General features: G+C 47.1%; 1 protein-coding gene across 1 annotated transcript in view; it reads left to right on the top strand.

The window, feature by feature from the left end:
* The window catches only part of SMOC2 (SPARC related modular calcium binding 2), a 217,695-nt gene that overhangs the window by 78,776 nt on the left and 116,288 nt on the right, over positions 1–22,631 (top strand). Inside the window, exons 5-7 of the mRNA XM_010388342.2 lie at positions 5,810–5,916; positions 7,101–7,200; positions 22,449–22,496. Of these exons, the coding sequence (XP_010386644.2) occupies positions 5,810–5,916; positions 7,101–7,200; positions 22,449–22,496 (255 nt within the window). The remainder of the gene's footprint in view (positions 1–5,809; positions 5,917–7,100; positions 7,201–22,448; positions 22,497–22,631) is intronic.

The following is a 22,631-nucleotide window of genomic DNA, read 5'->3' as shown; positions in this document are numbered from 1 at the left end:
GCTTATCACAGCACTTCCATCTATATTAGGATATTAGGATGGAAAAGAAAACTTCAGTTCTGCTGGACAGCATTGCAGCACAGCATGCTTAGGTTTTCTGACTCTGGCCTTCAAAATTATGGGTGAGTAAAATACTACAACTTTTAAAACACAGTGTCTGCCTTCATTTGATGCCAAAATCAATAAAAACCATGCCACTCTGAGGGCTATCATTGCCGTGGCCACTACAAAGGCACCATATGTGTCCTCTGCCTGGCTGCCATTTGCTCGTTCAGTCCATGGTGTTCCCACACCAGCCCCGTCCCGGCCAGCCCTGCACTGGGTCATGGGGAGATGGTAGTGGAAGCTGAGCCTGAATTTGAAGGGTTTACATGGCCGTGGCCATAATTGTAGCCATTCAGTGACCTTGTGAGATCCAGAGTCAGAGCATCTGTTGACCACATATCCAGCTAGCTGCTCCTTCTATATGGATGAGTGAGACACCGCAGTAATTACCTGTGTCCCAAAGTTCTCTGCCTATTGCAGTAGGAAGCTGAGCAGCATCAAAATCTTGAGGCATCATTTCTGGTGTAGACAAAGCATCTTGGAAGACCAACAGAAGGAGTTACTTTGATTCACTTTTGCCTAGCTTAGCGTGTTTATGTTATTCCATTCTGTTATAGACAGGAGTCCCTGAAAGAGGAACTCTCTGGGCTTAGGACTACCAAATTCAGCATCACCTGTGAAGATCGCTGTTTCATGGCCCTGTTTTGAAGTTTTCTCAAAGATCCCTTTTAACTCTTCCTTTTCATTGTTGCTCTCCAGAATTCTCTGTAAAATGTCCAGCAAAGCAGTCTCTGCTGATTCTTGCCTCATCCTGTTTTGAGAGATTCTAGCAAAGTAGGGAATCATTTGCTTCCTGTTTAAAAGAAAACACTCCTCATAAGTAACCATTATAAAACACTGCTATTCATTTCTACTTTGTAGTGAGCATCACACTTAATGGTTTCCATGACATATCTTTTTTTTTTTTCTTTTGAGACGGAGCCTCACTCTGTCACCCAGGCTGGAGTATGGGGGTATGATTTCGGCTCCCTGCAACGTCCACCTGCCAGGTTAAAGTGGTTCTCCTGCCTCAGCCTCCTGAATAGCTGGGATTACAGGTGCTTGCCACCAAGCCTGGCTAATCTTTGTATTTTTAGTAGAGACGGGGTTTCACCATGATGGCTAGGCTGGTCTTGAACTCCTGACCTCAGGTGATCCACCCGCCTTGGCCTCCCAAGGTGCTGAGATTACAGGCGTGAGCCACTGCAAACGGTCTCCATGACATATCTTGATACATAAACAAGCTTGCGATCTGATTGTAGCCGATTTTATTTTGTAACTGAGAGAGAAAATACCATCCAACAGGTAGAAATAAATTGCTCCCACAATTAACTACCATAAACCAAAAATTCATCAAAATATTTCTGTTAGGGCTAGGCGTGGGGGCTCATGCCTATAATCCCAGCATTCTGGGAGGTGGGAGGATTGCTTGACACCAGGAGTTCAAAAGAAGCCTGGGCAACAAATCAAGACCCCATCTCTACAAAAATTTAAAAAATTAGCCAATCAGGGTGATGCCTATCTTCCCAGCTACTGGGGAGGCTGAGGTGAGAGGATTGCTTGAGCTCGGAAGTTTGAGGCTGCAGTGAGCCATGATGGCACCACCGCACTCCAGCCTGGCTGACAGAGACGCTGTCTCTAAAACAAAACAAAACCTGTTGTTAGTGATGCCTTGCTAAGCAACGATGAATTCTTTATTTATAACGTCCCGGCTCTGCAGGTAAGAGCAAAGTTTTCTAAAAATATATGACAAAATTCACATCAGAAAGTTTTTCTTTGGTCTAGTAAAAAGAGATTACATTCTTCAATTAGATTAACAATTTTATTTAATTAAAGTATTAATATTATAATTTCCAGCTGAGTTTTTCTTTGAGGTAGATATTTTTTATAGTAATCTAATACTATGAGCCAAAGTACTATGAAACCATTTCATCCCAGTCCGGTGGTTACATCAGTTTAAAAAAGACAAAATAAATTCTGGGTGGATAGGGGAATGGAAACACTTGTCTCTGTTGGCTGGACATACAACGGTTTAGCACTGTGGCAGACAGCAGGCACTCCCTCCGTAAGTTAAACGCAGAACTGCCGTGTGAACCATCATTTCTACTTTCTACCCAAAAGACTTGAAAACAAGCGTTCAAACAAAAATTTACATCTGAATGTTTATAACAGCATTATTTACAATAGCCAAAAGATCCTAAGTGTTCATCCATGAGTGAATGAATAAACAAAATATGGTCCATCCCTACAATAGAATATTGTTCAGTCATAAAAAGGAACGTAGCCCTGAAACATGCTGTAACATACATAAGCCTTGACAACATCATGCTAAGTGAAGGAAGCCAGACACAGAAGGATACCTCGTGTATGACTACATTGATGTACCATCTCTGGTGTAGACATACGTGAACATACGTACATGAACCTTGAAATCATCATGCCAGGTGAAGGAAGCCAGACACAGAAGGATACCTCGTGTGTGACTACATTGACAGGAAATGCCCAGAATAGGCAAATTTGTAGAGACAGGAGGTAGATGGATAGTTCTAAGGGTTGAGGTGAGGGGGAAATGGGAAATGGCAGCTTAAGAGGCATAGAGTTTTCTTTTGGGAATGAGGAGAATGTTCTGGAACTAGGCCGAGATGGTGGTTGCCCAACACTCAGTGTGCTAAATGCCACTGAATTGTTCACTTTAAAATGGATAAGATGATAAATTTTATGTTATGTGTAGTTGTACAGTAATTCTTTTTTTTTGAGACAGTCTTGCTCTGTAACCCAGGCTGGAGGGCAGTGGCGCAATCTTGGCTCACTGCAACCTCCGCCTCCTGGGTTCAAGCGATTCTCCTTCCTCAGCCTCCCAAGTAGCTGGGAACACAGGCGCCTGCCACCACGACCGGCTAATTTTTTTTTCTTTCTTTTGTATTTTTAGTAGAGACGGAGTTTCACCGTATTAGCCAGGATGGTCTCGATCTCCTGACCTCGCGATGCACCCACCTCAGCCTCCCAAAGGCTTGGGATTACAGGCGTGAGCCACCGTGCCCAGCCGTCATACAATAATTTAAAAAATTATGTTGCTTATGTTCTGCGGATTTAATAATCAAACCATTAAACATAAAGTGTTCAGAGTGGAATCTCAACAAGGCCATTAAACAGATTGGGCTCTGCTTAATTTTTAACTCAAGAAAGAATCATACAGAGTGAAAATATATTAAGGAGAGACATTCATCATCATCTGTAAATAAGGTTTCCAGGGCACAGTGTCGAAGCACCCCACTCCATTCTTTCAAAGCAATTAAAAAGTTGGAAAGTTGGAAACAGCATAATTTTGAGGGTGTGTTTAATATTTTGATGTTTACAAAGAGGGGCATTTAATTCAGTCTAAGATGTGTCTGTATCAAGCATATATTGGCTTAGAGTGATATTGAGAACACACAGGGGCCATGACTATTTCTGAGTGCTCATTCCCTGGCGATTTTTGTGCCTCTTGATAGAATGAACCTTATCAGATGCTATTCAGGCTCTTCTCAGTAGTAAAGATCTTGAACCTGATTTAACATGAGATATCCAGAATAAGGAATAGCAAATCTGTGGAATAAGCCACAACCCTGTAGCAGTTTTACTTCATAAGATGACTGCAGGTTTATTTTGAGTGATGATTTATGTGGGCCCTGTAATTTCATGCTAAGTCTTAATTGTTTCCTATGACTAAATAGTCTGCCATAGGCTAGACATAAACTTGGAATTTAATATTCTATTAAATCCAAGAGCTGCAGATTTCAGAACTATCTGACCAGTGGCAAATGTGAAGTCTTTAAAAGAAGTCCATGCCAAGAATGGAGCCCACAAGGAGTTTGGAAAACTTAGCTTTCTTGGCATGTTCCATGATGGCTTAAATATTAGAACTAATTTATAGCTCCATCTGTACCTCATGGAGACCTCGCAAGCTGGAACGCATATCACTTTTCCTTTTTAGACAGTCAAAACCACAGGTTATACTAAAAAACGAGGACAGAAGTCCAGCAAAGCAGTGATTTCTCCTCAGCTAAAACACAGACTGCATTAAAACCACATGTTGCTGAGTGCTGGCTGGCTAGGCCAGACTTCAGAATAAGGCTGAAGGCACAAAGTTGGGATGGATGGAGGAGCGTTTGCTTAGATGTGTAGGCCCTTAATGCTCCATGCAGCATGTGGCTGGTGGTTCTGCAAAAGCCAGAGAGGAGTCGCATAAAGGCCCTGGAGCTTTGTTAGAGGCAGAGCCTGTAGGAGTCCGCCGCGATGGGTGGAGCCCAGGGCTGGTAATCAGATCGCATTGTGCCGTAGCCAGAACTTTAACCACTAGGGAGTCAAAAAGTCACCATCTGAAGACGAAAAGAACAACATTTGAAGAAGAGTCCTCGGAGTTGAGAGGGCCTTTGTGCTCTCTCAAAATGCAGGCACTTGTGATTTAAATCTGGAAATACTTTTAAAAAAGGAAAGCCATTTTTCAAGTTTTAAAATTCAATTGAGCTATATTGTGTGATGATTCCAAGAAGTAAAGCGGTGCATGTATGTTCTGCTTCAGGGGCAGGCAGCCCATGGCAGCCAACATGGCATCTTCTCCTGTGGTGGGAGGCTGTTCTTAGGATCTGCTTCCGGGGCAGTTGGCCCATGGCAGCCATCATGGCGTCTTCTCCTGTGGTGGGAGGCTGTTCTTAGGACAAGCCTTTTCCCCCTGGGGGCACCGAAAGGCGGGCCTGGTTGATGTTGATGCTGTGCTCACAGCTTTTACTCCCTGAGCTGGAAGGCTGAGAGTAGCTTCAGTAAGCAACCGACTTTGTGGTCCTCACGTGTCTTAACCTGGCCCTGATTGTGCAGATTAGGGAGAAACAAGGCCTGTTCATGGCACACACGGATCCTGCATTAATGCTTTTCATGTCTCTGGAAGTCTAAAGACTTTTCCAGTTTTACTCGTCCTTGGGGTGTCTTCTTAAGTAGTAGCAGCGACATTGCACCTTCTGTGAAATCTCAGTGTTGTTGGGACAGTGGGATGTGGAGCATCTGGGGCAGAGGACGAGGCTTTCTAAGAAGACCCCTCCCTTTTATCCACGTGATGGTTGGATTTCCATGTGAAGGTGGAAGAGGCAGGACAGGAAACAGAGAAAAGGGACGAGCCAAGATCTCCTCTCAGGCTAGTCTCAGTGGGACGGCGCCCTGGGCTGCAGCTGTGGTTGGAAGTCCCACCCCTTGCGTCCTAAGGCCCCCGCCCCTCAGTCAGTTCCCTTTGGTCTGTTTTTAACGGTGGCATCTAGCCCTGCCCACCCTCTGCATCTGGACTTGATCCTGGTGTGTTCGGGTGGACGTCCTTAAATCTGAGGACAGCCTGCCTGCGTCCCACCAGACAGCTGGCATTTCCCCATTTTCAGGAAGCAGGGGCCACCTGTTTCCCCAGGGATAAGCTATGAGGCCTTCCTGGGCCTCAGTGTTCTTACTCACTCAATGTGGAGAATGGTCCTGCCCTTCCCACCCCTGGGTCTTGCATCAGATAGGACCAGGACTGCGTGTGACAGGCACCTGCCCTTCTTCTGGGGCTCCCTTTGCTGAGAGCTGAGCTGCCTGCGAAGCCCCTTCCAGCCTCCAGGTCCTTAGCACTCCTGCCTGACTCATGCCTTTGCATTTTTCAATGTTCCTATCTGTTCCATCTTCTTCCCATTGCATAACCGCTCCTCTGCCCTGTTCTTCCCTACAGACGTGTCCAGGTGTGTGGCCGAAAGGAAGTACACCCAGGAGCAAGCCCGGAAGGAGTTTCAGCAAGTGTTCATTCCTGAGTGCAATGACGACGGCACCTACAGTCAGGTTACCAGCCTTGCTTGGGAGGTTCTGCACCTGGGCAATTAGGGAGAGAGATGTGGAGTGGGTGTGGGGAGAAGGCAGGTGAGGGGGAGCCGAACAGAAGCAGCAGCAGGTTTGTTCTCTGGGGAAATCAGCCTTCTGCATTTTAGAAGTTAACTCATGATGAGCCTACTTGACATAAATAGACACATAAATGAAGTGTGTGTTTATTTCTTAGTTGGTGCAGGCATTTATATCATTGCTGCTGTCATTCACACTTTCATTACTATGAGTTTAGCACAGGAAGCTTCCTTAGTGAGGCCAATTAGACCATGCTAACCTGGCTTGCAGCTTAGAATTTAATGTTAGTTTGATTTTAATTATGGGGAGCACACACTAAAAGTCGTGTCTGTGCCAAGTGTGAGCTCTGGGATCATTCATTCCAACCTGACGGGCCCACAGACATGGAGCTGAGCCAAGTCAAATTCCTGTTGTCAGCCAAAGGCACTGTTGAGAAAGTCACCCGGCTCTCCGTTTTGAGTGTGTCAGTGCTGTTATTCCTTATTAAGGAAAAACAGAATACTAACATGCAATGCTAACCCACATAGGGGCAGAAAAAACAGCATGGGTTCTACACTTTGACATGCCTGTGGCCCACTGGGTGATGATGTGAGTTCTGTGTGTTTACATCATCATTTGGCCTTTGAGAGACAATGAGGGAGAAAACAAGAGAGAAACAGAAAGAGAGAGAGAGGAACTGGAGCTGAAGGAACTGGCTGCTCTGGCTGTGGTTGCAAGGGGAATGGGCGATGCAGGCTGCAGAGTGAACACTAAAGAGGCCAAGGTTGCTGTCCTGGCTCTGCAGTGGAGAGCTCCTGACCTTCCTGGGCCTCAGTTTCCCCATTCATAAGATAAGGGCTGGGGCTCCATCTGGAAGGTGGTGAGGATTAGTGACTTCACAGGTAATGTGTCCAGTGCACACTAGCAGTCAGTAAAGTGCTGATTTGGGCCCCTTTTGTCTTTAAAACCCTGGGGTCAAGACCTGCACACTTTCTTTACTGAGGACTCAAATGCAGCCACAGAAGTAGCTCTGGGTATCCCACGACCCCTGTCTGAGCCAGTGCCGCAGAAAGCAGAGTGGGCCTCGCAGCTGTGAGGCGCTGTGCTGCGGGCTCGGGAGGGCTCACCTGTCCTGTGCTCTCTTGCAGGTCCAGTGTCACAGCTACACAGGATACTGCTGGTGTGTCACGCCCAACGGAAGGCCCATCAGCGGCACTGCCGTGGCCCACAAGACGCCCCGGTGCCCGGGTAGGTCTGACGTGCCTTTCCAAGTGGAGGGCTTTAAGGGAATTGGTTTGCCATTTCTTCTAATCATCTTCCCTGGGTTCACTTATAATTCAAAGGGAAATCCAGTTTGGGTGACACTGTGAGCCACAGTGGGAACAGATCTCGTCACTGACATAGCCTACGTTTTAGGGAGCCCTTGTTTTTAAGAGGGGAAGGGCGAAGCTATGTGAATGTATGCATATGACTGGAGGTCAGCTTACTAAAGGAAGATAGCCCTGCATCTGATCATGATGGGTTATGATGATTCAGGTTCCTTAATTGTTTAAAATAACCACAAGGACTTGGAGTCACCAGTGGAAATGACCAAATGTTTTCTTTGGCCAAAAAAGTGAAAATTGCTAGTTTTGTATGTACATGTTTTCAAAGAAAAATGGTTCTTTCTTCATAAGTCAATTTCAAAATGGTTTGTATTATTTTATTACTCGTAAGAGGGTCTGATGTACTAAAAGTAATAAAATTAGAAGTTTAAAAATCTGTAAAATATTCTCGTTCCCGTTAGTTATTTTTTTTGCCAACCATGCTGTAAATGATTTATATCATTTTTATTTGAAAATAATCTGCAGCCCAAGTTTGATTAATTTGTGGGGGAGACTTATCAGACCATCTATGAAGAAATGCTATGATCTAGCCCTCCAGATTCCTGGATCATACGTGTTGAGACAGTCAAAACACATCAGTATATAGCAATAATAAACTACAAAATGTCTCTCCCTGTTTTTCATGTACAATCTTGAAACATTTACATTTAGAGTTTACCTTTAGATTTTTTTTCTATTTAAGGGACAGGTATCTTTTAATCTGGAATTCTGTTTGTTATTCAGATATTTTTCAAGCTTCCTGAGCCATGGCCCTGGCCAGAACTCATGACCTCTCTGGATTCCATGAGAATGAAGGTGTCCACAGTCAGCAATGACATAAGGTCTCATGTTTCCAGTGACTGGCCATGGGGATGCACGATGTGGAATTAAAATATGTTCATTTGTAAAAACTTTTTCTCCAGAGCCTAAATAGTGCTGGAAATATATCTTTAGTTAAGCTAACATGTATACCTAACAGTTCTGTTGCAAACTCATGGAGGAAATGAAACAGAAAAACATCACCAAGATTAACTGGGTCTGTGTGTGTCCCTCTTTCACTTTGAGAGACACTTTCATGTCCTATTTCCTTCATCCACAACAGCATTTTGAGGTGAGCCTTGTTTTACGGAGGGGAAAGCAGTAGGGGGTAGGGGCATCTATTTATGTTGTTCTAGTGGTATCATCTGATAATTAAGGAAGGTCCCAAAGAACTTTCTTAGAAAACATGTGCAAAGTTGGCTGAATTTTGTACAATCTACACATAGTGGCTTGCTTCTGGAATCAAATCAGTGTACCGTTTACTCACGTTGCTGCTTCCAACTAGGTCTCAGTAACCTTTCACTGTATAGAAATATTCCTTTTGTTTTAACTGCCTATGTGGAATGTTTGGTCCAAGGAATGGACTGGGGAAGAGAGTAGACGGGCCTTTGCATAGAGAAGTCTGGTGTTTATTGGGTAGCACACGTGCTGGGCAGGAAGCCAGGCGTGTGAGAGGAGAAGCTTCGACGCCGAGGGGCAATTTCCCTGGGGAGATAGATGGTGCTGTCTGGGAGGGGGGCAGTGTTTCCACGTCGGGGCAGGGTTCCTCTGGCTGCACCCTTGGTGCTGACATGGCCAGCGTCCTTCTACCCCTGGTTCACCTGGTCGGTGCGACTAGTATATTCCACAGGTCTACAGAGTTATGGAAAAACTCTCTTAATCCCCGGCTGTGTTCCAGGCTTCCCCTTCACACGCATTTGGGCACGGGGGAGCAGTGTCATGCAAGGGTCACTCTGGAAGCTTTATGGAGTCATGGCAAATTATGGAGAGAATTTTGAAATTGAAGGGAGAATTATGGGGGAGAGAGGTGTTGGGTATACCTACCCCCCAAACACAAAGGATTTATCATCAGTGTTTGCATACTGCAATGTAACTTCTTCCTGGAAGTTACCACAGCCCTCACAAATAATGCTGAGAAGCAGAAAAGTGGGCATCACCTGTGAGATCGTGGTCAATAGCGCGGACCACAGCTGGGCAGCGTCTTGATCTGTAGGCACCAGGGAGCTGACCCTCTGGGGACACCCTCGGGGGTTCACGGAGAAGTCAGCACATACACAGAACGGCGAATCTGCAGCATCCACTGTCTGTATGTGGCGGGAGTACTTTTCACCAAGTTTACTAAAATTGGGTAAATTTCAGTATTTAATAAATGTTTTTTGCCCTCAAGTTTATACCGAGGTTACCAGAGAAGTAGACTGTAAAATTTGAAAATCAGACAGTGAGATTTAAAATGAGCAGTAGATAGGAGCTGTTTTTCAGAAAGTGCATGTCTGTGTGTTTATGAATAATACATGCCAATGTACCTTGAGGCCAGCCACAGCGGAGGGAAACGGAGGTCCACTGACTCGCATGATTCCTGGAGAGCGGAGAAAGCCCTTGCCCCAAAGCCTCCCAGCTCTTCAATTGTCTCAGAATGATCTTTAATAGGAAATGGATTCCTTTATTTCATAATTATGTATTCTTAAAGCCATGAATGCAAAATACCTAAATTCCTATTAATCCATAAATTCCTATTAATCAAATAATAGAATGAGACAATCCAGCAGAAAAATGGCCAAAAGTCTTGAGCAGGTGGCATTTTATTTATAAAGGAAAAACCCTAATGACCAGTAAAGGCAGGAAAAGGTGCATAGGATCTTCAGTCCCAGGGAACTGCAAATTAAAGTCACAATTAAAGTCACAGTGCAACTCCCCTCCACACCCACTGGGCTGGCAGAAATGAAAAAGCACGATTCTGTGACTTGCTGCTGAGGACAGAGCTGTGGGTGCGGTGGGAACTCGTATTGCCCTTTGCAACATCAGTTTGCCCCTTTGCAACATCAGTTTGCCCCTTTGCATGTGGGTGATGAAGATCCCAGCTCTTCCATTCCGGGAGGGAACCCAGGAGAAATGCATTCACCTGTTTGGGAGGAGACCTGCGAGGGCGTTCCCAGCAGTGTTCACATAATAACCAAAGCCTAGAAACAGATCTATGTCCGTTGGTGTCTGACTAGGTGAACACTGCGATTTGCTTGGTTCGTCCTATAGAGCAGTGAGCACTGATGAAAAGGTCCAGTGCCTTCCTCAACGGTGCTGTGTGCTAATGTCCTCCTGAGTCCACAGAGCCCCACACAGAGGCACCCCAACCACAAATCCTCCCACAGCTGAGAGTCAGAAAACTCAGCTCCAGCTCTGAGGGTTGTGTCCAGGGGTGGCCGACCACGAAGAACAGCAGAGAGTGATGACCACACACACAGGGTGATGGTCGCTAGCATGCGGTGGAGGGCAGGGGGGTTAATTTTGTGACTGTAGACAGGGCTGACCTGGGGAGTCCTTTTCCTGCCCTGGAAAATGTCTTCACAGGTTTTGGTTGATAATAATTCATGACGTGTATATTTATCTTTTGTGCACTTTTCTGTATGGGTGTCAATATTTCAGGAATTTAAAATGTGAAAACATGCGATGCCACTGAAAGAGGTAACGCAGGCTGAATTCTCCCCACGTGTACACATTTCTCCAGCGTCCTTCCCTGAGGATGTTTACAGGGGGAATGGGACCAGATGCTTAGGAGCTGGTAGAAGGAGAAGATAGAAAGGCACAGCCTTGAGCCTGAGGGAGGGCTGGGAAGCAAAGACCTAGGGGGGATTTGGGGAACAGAAAAATTAAGGTTTGCCTCTGGGGATGCTCTGGAGAGCTGGAGAGAGCGGGCTGGGCGTTGCGGCCCCCGACTTGGCCACGCAGAAGCGCCAGCCACGGGCTCACACTCGCCAGGGCTGAACACTGGGTTCCTCATAGCAGCCTAAGCTACAGGGGTTAAAACGACTCTTTTACAGGCAAGAAAACTTTCCAAGGTCTCTGTGCTTGGAAGTGGCAGAGCTAGGATGTAAATCTACATCTCTGTCTCCATAACCCATGTTTCTCCCCCAGACACCAAAGTATCAAAATTCTTGAGGCCTTGAATTCCTATTTACACCCGGCTGGGAGTCGGGCATAGGAGAAGGTGAGCAGAGATGGTCAAGGGCTCTGGGGAGTGGGGTGAAGTTGATGGCAAATGGTAGTGGTGCCTTGGATGTGGCAAGGACAAGAAGGCAGCTCTCGGAGACGTATCCAAGTCCACTTCGCGTTCTGTGCTGCCGAGAGCAGGTGTTTCTTGCTCACAGTTTAGAGATGTATGTGCTTCTCAGAGCCCTGCTGATGTCAGCCTGCGGGGTCTGTAGATGGCTTTATGCTCAGGGAGTGCCCTCCTGCTCCAGTGTTCAAGGAAAGGACAGTAAAGGGCAGGGTGCGCACTACCTAACAAGTCCCTCATGTCCTTCGTCCTGGGGTCGGGGGCCGGCTCCAGGTGTCTCCTGAGAGACAAAGTTGGTTCTTATTTCTTCTGTAGGGATTTTCTTTTTGTTTCTTTCTTTACTTCCCCATCCGCCCCCACCTGCACTGCCCCCGCAAAGATTAGAAGCTTAACATTGCTGGGGGCAGGATTAGAGGGTAAAAACAAAGGCCCTTTTGCCGAGAGAGGGTGTTTGCAGCCCATTCTCTAGTATTTGGAAATAGCTTCAGGTTTTTAATCTCATCTCTCCTCTGTGACTGTGCACCCTGACCAAGAGCTGGTTCCCGGCATGAGTACAAAGTGGGTTAAGATATTGTAAGCCGAACCTACATGCAAGAATTTTTAATATTGAATATTCAAAGAATCTTCATATATAGCTTGGAGTTCCGTGTCTGAAGGAAGCTACAGGTTTCGAGTTAGAGAAGATGGATAGACACAGCCCATGTGCAGTAGCTGGTGCCCATCTCGAGACCCCCAGCCCACCCCTGCCTTCTAAAGCAGGGACCAGGCCTCGTACCCTGCAGCTATAGGCCTGTCGCCACAGAGTGGACATCTTCCTGTTCCACCTAATACAGCTGTCTCTGGCGTAGGCGTCTTTCCTGTAGCATGGGGAAGAAGACATCTGTTCCTTCCTATTTATTTCCTAACAAACTCTATAACATGCAAATTTATAATTTGGTTTTAATTACTAAAGTCTGTGTGATACCTGTGATAGGCAGGAGTAAGTCAGTGGCCTTCTCTAGGCATTTCCTTTCTGCGGTCTGAATTTCCTCCCTTCTCTAGGCGTTTCCTGTCTGCGGTCTGAATTTCCTCCCTTCTCTAGGCGTTTCCTGTCTGCGGTCTGAATTTCCTCCCTTCTCTAGGCGTTTCCTGTCTGCGGTCTGTATTTCCTCCCTTCTCTAGGCGTTTCCTGTCTGCGGTCTGAATTTCCTCCCTTCTCTAGGCGTTTCCTCTCTGGGTCTGAATTTCCTCCCTTCTCTAGGCGTTTCCTCTCTGGGTCTGAATCTCCTCCCTTCTCTAGGAGTTTCCTGTCTGCGGTCTGAATCTCCTCCCTTCTCTAGGCGTTTCCTGTCTGCGGTCTGAATTTCCTCCCTTCTCTAGGCGTTTCCTGTCTGCGGTCTGAATTTCCTCCCTTCTCTAGGCGTTTCCTGTCTGCGGTCTGAATTTCCTCCCTTCTCTAGGCGTTTCCTGTCTGCGGTCTGAATTTCCTCCCTTCTCTAGGCATTTCCTCTCTGTGGTCTGAACATGACTATGCATTCGTCTTCACTATGGATGCTTATCCCAGAGATTTCTAAATCTGTGTTTGGGGAAGGCCCTGTTATAAACGATGGATGATCTTGGATTCGCATGAATCACTTTCAGTACATGATATACATTGATTTAACTATGACTTCTGCATTTTTCTGCAAGGCCTAAAGTCTTGTCCTCCATCTGAATTGGTGGAATTCCATGTTTGGAGGAGTATCCTAAATGACTTCAGAAAAAAATACACTTCCTAAGCCAAAGCTAACTGAATTTTTAATTTTTCACATGAATTTCCCTGGCACTAAGTTAAGGACCCTACCTAGCTGAGGGACTTGAAAGGATCACCCAGAATAATTAAATTCCCAGATCCCGAGATCAGCAAGGCAGCTGCGTTTGGTCTCCAACATCTCTGAAGCACTTCCTGGTAGAAGTCATTCAGGGCCAGTGTGCAGTGGCTCTGCTTGACCTGGAGAGCTTGTGCCTCGGAGGGAATCCAGCTTGCTGTGTGTCTCCACCTCAAAACGGCTTTTTCTTTAGCCTTCATAGGTCTTTTCTTGAAAAGTGAAAGTTGTTAAAGTAAAATATTTCAATACTATTGAAAGAAATGTAAAAGAAAATGTAAAAACAAACCACCTTAAGGAGAAGTAGGAAATGCACTGAAAATTGAGGCCTCTTTCTAGATGATCATGAAAACAATGAGAGGTGGTCACTTCAGGAATCAAGCTGCAATATCAGATATAAATCTGAATTTTATCAATTAAAAATACTTGTAGGCAGGGAGTGGTGGCTCGTGGTTGTAATCACAGCATTATGGGAGGCTGAGGCAGGGGGATCACTTGAGCCCAGGACTCTGAGACCAGCCTGTGCAACAAAAGTGAGACCCCTCACCGTCTCTACAAAAAATAAAAATTAAAACATTTAAAACAGTTAAAAACTTGTGACTCTTTTCAGAGAAAAATATGTTACATTTATATGTTACATTTCCTCTGTAACACGTAAATTTATAAATAAGTGTCGAGGACATTTATTTTACATCCATGATGAGATAAAATAGTAATTTGATAAAGCCAACACAGGATTTGTAAAATTTTCAATAAAAGATTCAGATTAAATTCTGAAAGTGTTCAAATGATACTGAATTTAAAAACATAATAATAAGTAAAATGTTAAAGAAAAAGACCACGGGGTGTAGGTTTAGTCTGACAAGCGGCTTCAGGCCGGCTTGGGAAGAGTGGGAGGTCCCTGCGTCTGCCAGGACCTGGACCGGAAGTCAGGTTTCCCTGCATCCCGCCCTGGTCCTTCCCTGGCTGACGACTCCTGAAGCTCCCATCTGGGCCCAGCCTTTCCTCTGCTTCAATTTTCTTTTTAAAATTGGACTTAGTGTTGAGTTATTCACAGCTATTCTATCTGATAGACAATATTTTGGTGTAACTTTTTCTATTCAGGAAAAATACTTACTACTTTTAACCTCAGGAAAAAGTACTTTCTGGTGTCTAATATTTGTGTTTTGATTATAATCTGCACCTCTGTTGTACTTTAGTGTACATTTAATTTGGCAGCCAATTTGTACTGGAACCTCACGTGAGTTGAGAAGAGTATCCTGTAAAACAGCCCTTTACTGCACCTCATCTACAAGTGGCTTTTGTCTTGTATTCTCTGATAGTTAATAAAATGTTCCCAAAGAAATCAAGAGGTCTTTGGAAGTAAATGACCCCAGTCTGTATAGCTCTATTTAAAAAATAATGGGTGTGTGCTTCTAGAGAATTTATTTATTTATTTATTTATTTATTTATTTATTTTTATTTATTTGAGATAGAGCCTTGCTCTGTCACCCAGGCTGGAGTGCAGTGGTGCGATCTCTGCTCACTGCAACCTCCACCTTCTGGGTTCAAGCCATTCTCCTGCCTCAGCCTCCTGAGTAGCTGGGACTACAGGCACCCGCCACCATGCCCGGCTAATTTTTTGTATTTTTAGTAGAGATGGGGTTTCACCGTGTTAACCAGGATAGTCTCGATCTCCTGACCTTGTGAACCGCCCGCCTCGGCCTCCCAAAGTGCTGGGATTACAGGCGTGAGCCACTGCTCCCAGCCTCCAGAGATATTTTATGTATATAAAAACAAGTATATTATTTTTTCTTCTAATTATTTTTGGACAAATGCTAATTATTTTCCAGCACCTTTTTTCACTATATGCAGCCACAACAGTTAAATGTTGAAAAGATTTATGAAGCTGTTAAAATGTCGTGTGGCCCTTTAGCAAGAGTGATACAGCTGTACTCAGGCATTTTTCTCCTGCCTTTGAATCAGGTTCTTAACTCAGACATCAGTAAATTCAGAACATTCCTTTTATCAGATGCACCTCAAATCAGGAGTTCCAACTGTTTAAAGGCAGAATCACTAGGATAGAAAAAGACCCGCAAAGTGTAAAAGCCTGTGCCACAAAGTCCAGCGAAACTCTCCTCCAGGTCCGTGAATAACATAAAGGTTCGCTGAGCAAAATCAAATGGATTCCGTGTGGTTTCTTCACCCACAGAAACACCGACGTGGCAAAACTGAGGTTGAGCTGGAAGTGAGGGTGGCAGGAGGGAGGCGGTGCCGCCGGGGGGACGGAAGGGAGACACAGGAACAGTGACAATGATCCTGGGGACACATGAGGAATAATTATGCAGCAGTGACACAGCTTCACAGGCACAGGGGCCCGGCCGTCCCGTCTGGATTCTGGCTCGAATTTTTCACATGTGCCAGCCTCACTCAGAAGGCCTGATGAGCCCAGGCCCGGCTGGCTCCTGGAGTTTCTGGCCTGGCAGGTCTGCCGTGTGGCCAAAGTTTGCTTTCTGCCGAGTTTCCAGGCAGTGCTGGTGCTCGTGGCTGGCCCCACACTCCAAGTCCTGAGTTGAGGTGAGGGGCCTCCCTCCAGAGGAACACAGGCCCACAGGGCAGCCATCCATGACCGTCTCATCACGGGATCCTAGGATGGTCACAGGGCCAGTGGGGGAGTCTGTGGCTGCCAACGCCCCTCCTGACCCTGGGTGAGGGATGTCTTGACCGCTTGGGGTTCTGGCCTGGTCATGCAGCTCAAGGCTGAGACAGAGAAAGAGTACTCGGGAGCAGCGCCTTCAGAGGCTGATGGGAGCTGGCGGGTGAGGAGGTGGGTGGGTCCCAGGGCATGGTGTCTGTGACTCTGAATGTCCCACATGGGCCAGGGGGTGAAGCTCAGCCTCAAGGTGACCCGGGGCCTCCCTGGGATGAGGCAGGAAGGAGGTCCTATTGCTTCCAGTCATGTTGTCTTGAGGATTATTTGACCACGGACACTCAGGAAAATGGAAAATAGGTGATATTCCCCCTGTGCAAATTGCTTCTCCACTAAGCCTCCCCCTGGGCTCAGTGTGGAGAGAGGGGAGATGAGGTGGGAGGAGCTAAGGGCAGTGTGGACCTGGGCTGCGCTGTCCCCCGTGGTACTGTGGACCTGGGTCGTGCCGTCCCCGCTCCAGAATGCCCCCAAGGAGTGCATGCAAGTCCTGCTTGGCCCCAGTCTGTGGCCACGGTGAGGCTTAGGGATAGGACCCGGTGAAGTCAGATAGAGCAGAGGCATTCCCTGAGTTCTGGCAGCAGGACTGCAGAGGACAGGTGCTGTGTGTGTCTGAATCCTGGGGTATAAACCCTGGCAGGGTCAGGGCTCCTGCCAGTGTCAGGACAAGAGTGAACATGATGGCGGCAGCTCTCAGGGTGCAGGGAAGATGAGGCCGTGGTCACCTCACTCGGCCGGCCAGTGCTGGGATTCTGGCTCATGCCAAGGAGACCCCGACTGGTCCACAGGCCTTGTCTATTTCTTAGCTGAAAGCCGGTCCTTTCTAGGGAGAGCAGTATCCATCCTAATACAGCACTCTGCAAGCTGTGAGAAGCACTTGCTTAACTGAAAGCTGGTCCTATTTAGGGAGAGCAGTGTCCATCCTAATACAGCACTCTGCAGGCTGTGAGAAGCACGTTCTGTTCTTCGCTAGGACTCATCCCAGGAGGCTAAGTGGCTGGTTGGCTTCTCACAGGCCTAGAGCCCTTAAGAACACAGTACAGCTGCCCTGGGGCCGAGAGCCATGTGCCCTGGGTCCTCTGGGAGGACGCCCTCCCTGCCATGGCCAGTCTGTTGCAATCTAAGGAGTGCAGAGGAGTCTCAGGTGGCTGGAGCCCACAGGGTGGATGGATGCGGTTCTGTCAGCATGAAGGGGAAAGGGCCTGGCCTGGAGTTCACCTTCCCTGCCCTCAGAGGGGCATCTGGGGACAGCCCTCCCCAGCCCACCTGTGTGACATGGCAGGGAAGCCCAGAGGCACTTCCTCACTCTGGAATCTGGGGAGTGGGGTGACCCCTGCTGGAATCTGGGGGAGTGGGGTGACCCCCGCTGGAATGTGGGGAGTGCAGTGAACCCCGCTGGAATGTGGGGAGTGGGATGACCCCTGCTGGAATGTGGGGAGTGGGGTGACCCCTGCTGGAATGTGGGGAGTAGGGTGACTGCTGCTGGAATCTGGGGAGTGGGGGGACCGCTGCTGGAATCTGGGGAGTTGGGGGACCACTGCTGGAATCTGGGGAGTGGGGGGACCGCTGCTGGAATCTGGGGAGTGGGGGGACCCCTGCTGGAATCTGGGGAGTTGGGGGACCGCTGCTGGAATCTGGGGAGTGGGGTGACCCCCACTGGAATGTGGGGAGTGGGGTGAGCCTTGCTGGAATCTGGGGGAATGGGGTGACCCCTGCTGAAATGTGGGGAGTGGGGTGAGCCCTGCTGGAATCTGGGGAGTGGGGTGACCCCTGCAGAAGCAGGTGTTTTGGTGCAGATAAAAGGCCCTTTAGAGGAGAGGGCTGCTGACCATGTCCTCAGCAGCGAAGATGAGCCCCAGGGTCAGGTGTTCTGTTGTTCCATCCCAGGTGGTGCAGGGACGCTGGCAGCCAACCCAGGAGAACCGCCAGGGGACTGAGTTGCTTCCTCCCTTCGCTTTGGGCAGTGCTCTGTAACCATGGCTGGTGCTCCCTGACACTGACGGGACCTGGACTGTCACACAAAATACCTGCATGTCCCCTCTCGCTCTTCACGCTGACTGAAGCATGAGATTGCAAAAAATGTAGATGGCTTCTCTCTTTCCTCCCTTGATTTTATATATCTTTAGCTCAAAAACTTAAAACTTATTTATGAACATGAAAGTCACTGTTTGTAGAAAACCATTTCTTGTCTAGCCAGAGAGGCACCTGCCTGAGCTGTCTCTGACAGAGAATCCCCATGGGGCTGACTGGCTTTCATGAACTCCGACTCCAAGGGTATCTCCATGCCAGTGCCCAGACGGCTCTGTCCCACTGCACCAGTTTCACACACCACTCTGTTCCACCCTTCTCACCACCCCCTGGCCTGTTCATAACTGGGAAGGGTCCTGAGATCAAATCAGGGATCTGATGCCAACCACAGCCTACAAGCTTCACAGGCCACACTGTGCATGGTGTCCGGGTCCCAGGACAGCAGACTCAGGCCCTCTATACCATCTCCAACAGGCTCCAGCCTGAGAGAGCCCTGCCAGGCGGGCGCGCCCAGTGGGGACAGAACGCTCCTAACAGGTGGGGCTTGCAGGGGACACTTCCAGCGTCTGGAGCAGCTGCATGTCCCTGTGGTGGTGGACGGGCTGTGTGCTGCTCTCTGCCAGCCTGTGCGTGGTCTCCTGGACCTCCTGGTCCACTCTCCCTTCTTTTCTGGCCTGTGCCTACTCACCCCTTCATTCTTTCTCAGAGAGGCGTTTGCTCAAAGTCAACTCTCCTGATGGCTACAAAAGCAGGCCTGGATCCTGGCTCTGCCGCTTCCTAAGTGGCCCTGGGCCAGTTACTTAGCCCTTTGGTCTCACTTTCCTCATCTGTGTAACAGGCACAATGGCAGTCCCACCTCGCAGGGCTGGCATCTATATTAAATGACTTCAAGTCTGTGAAGGACATAGCAGGGATTGGCACACAGTAAGAGCTATATAGACATCAGCTGTGTACACAGTTGCAACAGACACTGCTTGAGTAAATTCTGTTTAATGCCCACCTCCCCAAATTGGACTAAAGTGTGTAGTGCTGCGTCCCTGCCACTGTTTGCCTGTGGACACGTGACGGGTGTGTATGAGGGGCTGAGCCCAGGAATGAATGAATGCACGTAAGGTGATGGCGTCGAGGGCCTGAGGGCTGCAGGCCAGTTGGTGCCCTCCTAGAGGCTGCTGTGTTGTGCATGGCTTGGTCTGAATGGGGAGCATTGCTCTTCTGGAGGGGACTTTCCCCCAGCTGCCTGTCCAGCAGAGCACGTGGAGAGGCAGCTTCCGATGGCACACACAGCACCTCTTTGGTGAACGTTCATCGTGCACTCCTATGTGTGGGTCGCTCTCCTAGGTCCATGCAGCTGTGCTTGGTGGGTTTTCACCACACTGCCCACTCCAGAGATGAGGAAACAGAGGTTTCGCGTGGTGAAGGTGCCTGGCCAGGGGCACGGAGCTAGGAGGGAGGGACGTTTGTTCTGCCCCCATGCCCTGTCTTCTCCCTGCAGCACCACATCCTCAGAAATTGGCACCCTCTTTCCTGTCACCCTCATGTTGTCCCGATGAGAGGATGGGAGGGCAGGAACCTTGAGAAAAGCCGGGTAGCACAGAGACGCCATCTGGACCAGAGAATGCAGTCCTTGCTGTTCCCTTTTCTTTTTCTCTCACCTCCCTCATCTGATGCTGTAAACCTGCCCCCGGGCTGCGAAGTTCTCGGAAGGGGTGAGCCGTAGGCTTGTTTAACTGCTCTGAAGGAGGACTCCCCGCAGGGAGCTGCCCCCTCACCCCTCTCACGTCTGTGCCACAGACCTCCCTGTCCTCACTCACGTGTGAAGGGCGTCCAGAAGGAGCTTGTGTAAACCACTGGCTCCATCAGCAAAACACCATTCCCTCCACTGGGCTGTTCTGGCAACATGTTGTTGAGGCTGAGAGCAGCTGGATTTGAACCAAGTGCTTAAGCTACAAGACTTACTAGCTACTATTCCTCCCTTAAAGCAGAGATGTTTCCTCACGTTGTACTTAGTGGTTTCTTCCACCAGAAATTCACATCCCCATTACAACAAAGTCCACCCCTTTAGAACAGCATTCAGGTGGGATGGGGATCTCACAAATGGGAGCAATTCAGATGTGTCCTTTGGAATCCGAGGCTGAGGTGGATCACTGAGCAACCTCTTTCTGTCTGTGAACAGCAAGCAGATCCTTAAGGTCCAGCCCAGGGTTCACAAAGGTGTGCACTGTCTGCAGACATGTGCGTATCAGTCCACCCTTCTTTCTCGGCCCCCTTTCTGCAAGTACAGCCTGCAGTCTTGCTTGTTATAAACACTTGGAAGTTCAGCAAATCCTTATCTCCGGAAAAATGCAGTGACAGCCTCGGGGTCTGGCTTTGTGTGTTTGCATGGCTTTGCTGGCCTGTGGAAATATGTGGAGCTATTTTCCCATCCTGGAGGCCAGGATCCTGCAGGAAGGCAGGGGCAGCAAGGTTGGGCGTCATCTTTTCATCCCAAGGTAGTTAAAAGGTGAAGTCAATGCACTATCAGGATCTCCTCCAATTTCTGTCTTGTAAAATATTTGAGTCATGAATCACAGAGCAGGTGATCCAGGAACACTTGGTTCTGTCTTAAATTTATCTCTTACATATGAAGAACAAGATCAAATTATTTTTGTGTGGATTGATTTAAGTAAACACGGATTGAATGCAAGGGCCTGATGATAAAGCCACAGTCCTGGTTGGCTCAGAGACAGAGGCTGCCTGAGGGTAGAGAATGTTTAAATGTTGGATTCTGACCTCAGCCCTCATGAAATTTTGAATCTGCAGTCTGTACCGTTCTGTCTGTATAGTACAAAATATTTTCTTATTTCAATTGAGAAACTCTCCATGAAGGATATTATAATTATTAGCATATTTACATTTTCCTTATGATATTAAAAACTGCACAGAAATATTCAGAAATATTACCAAAATATGATCATTTCCCGTCAAAAGTAGAAAATACTTTTTGCCTCTTTCGGGAACACATGATAAAAATAAACTGATGACTAAGAAGCTTAAGCTCTTTAAGAAATCTGGATTTGTAAAGAGATGGTCCAAAAGGCAGAAACAAGGGAAGGAGGATTTTGAGAGCTTCAGGAGGTGGCCACACAGTGAGGTTAGCTTTGTATCCTGAGGAATTCTTACCAAGAAAAACCTTGTGTTGCAAGGCCTGGAAACAACGTAATATGTAACCAAATGGTAACAGTAACAGCCGGGAAAGAGAGAAGGGCTGGCTTTGGTAGATGAACCAGGAGAATTGTGTTCCTTTTTATCCCCTGGGGACAGCAAATTCCCAAATGCATATTATTTAGTTATTTTTAGATATGCAGCCAGCAGGGAAACCGCTGAGAACATTCCCGTGTAAATCCTCATTCAGCTTTCCTGAAGTCAGCATTGTCTGATGAGTACCTGTCACAGAGGAGGGTTTGGGATGGCTGCACTGTGTTCCTTCATGGGAACCGCTGACGTGTGTTCAGGGGTGTCTGGGCAACGCGACCCCAAAGAAGCATCCGCCAAGAGTGCCGGAGGATGGATGGTGCCTCCAAGTTCCTCCGTTTTCTCTGCCGTCCAATGAATTGCTTGTAAATTTCCTGCCACATTACTATTGCATTTCCCAAAAATAAGATAAGCATCCTCAAAATGTCATAAGCTATATTTTTAATGTGAATGTTGGTCTGTATTTCTGTCATATTCAACATTGAAAAAAAGAAAACAGAAACAAATAATTTCAAGTTCCAAAATGTTTCTGCTGAGTTTTACTGGGCGTGTCTATGGCTATGGGAATTCCAACTTAATTCTGAACAGAATATTCAACTGCCAGCAAACTCTGAGAAGAACTGTTTTTATTTCTCGAGTAGGTATACTAATGATGAGGGGGAAGTGGATCCGTATAGCGGCGTCAATCTGTGGGAAGAGAAAGAACTATACTTCTATTTGTAATATACACCTTTCAGCATCATATAAACATTCAAACTTGGTCGCACATTACTTAGTAGATTTTCAATAGTCTAGCAAAAGGTAGTTCCTCACCATTCTCCTCTGTAAATCAGAATCAAGCCGAAATCAGGGTTTTTAGTTATCTTTGGTTGTGTAATGTCTTAGGATTTTAAAAACGTTTCCTTTTTTACCTAATTCACTTCAGTACCCCAACATGGGTATGTATGTTATGGTTATGATGACATTTTTCAGGTGAAGAGACTGTAATATATTGGGTTTTGAGGTCTTCTATACATGTGCAACCCCTTAGCACCTGAAGTAGAAACTAATCTTTTGTTGCTGAGTCCCGGGTCTGCGAGTTTAGGTGACAGTGTCCCCTCAGGTACTAGACAGCTTACAGAATTTAAGTAGAACATGCCAAAGCACTGCAAATTAATCAAAATGGAGCAAAAACGTGTGCGTAACTTAATTTGTGATGACCATTTAAGAGTCCAAAATAATTTCATTTCACTCCACTCCTTAATTTCCTCTTTTAGGTTCCATCAATGAAAAGTTACCGCAACGCGAAGGCACAGGAAAAACAGGTAACTATCTTAGAATAAATGTGTGTGATAATATACAACATCTAATTTAACCTATCCTGTGAAATAACTTCTCAAGTTAAAGTTTAAACATCCACTAGTGACAATGATAAGAGCCGAGCCAGTTTCTTGCTTCTT

Source organism: Rhinopithecus roxellana, chromosome 4 (genome assembly GCF_007565055.1).
Source record: "Rhinopithecus roxellana isolate Shanxi Qingling chromosome 4, ASM756505v1, whole genome shotgun sequence".
NCBI classification, from domain to species: domain Eukaryota; kingdom Metazoa; phylum Chordata; class Mammalia; order Primates; family Cercopithecidae; genus Rhinopithecus; species Rhinopithecus roxellana.
The sequence above is the reverse complement of the archived record's forward strand: the minus strand, read 5'-3'. Positions and strand labels throughout refer to the sequence as shown.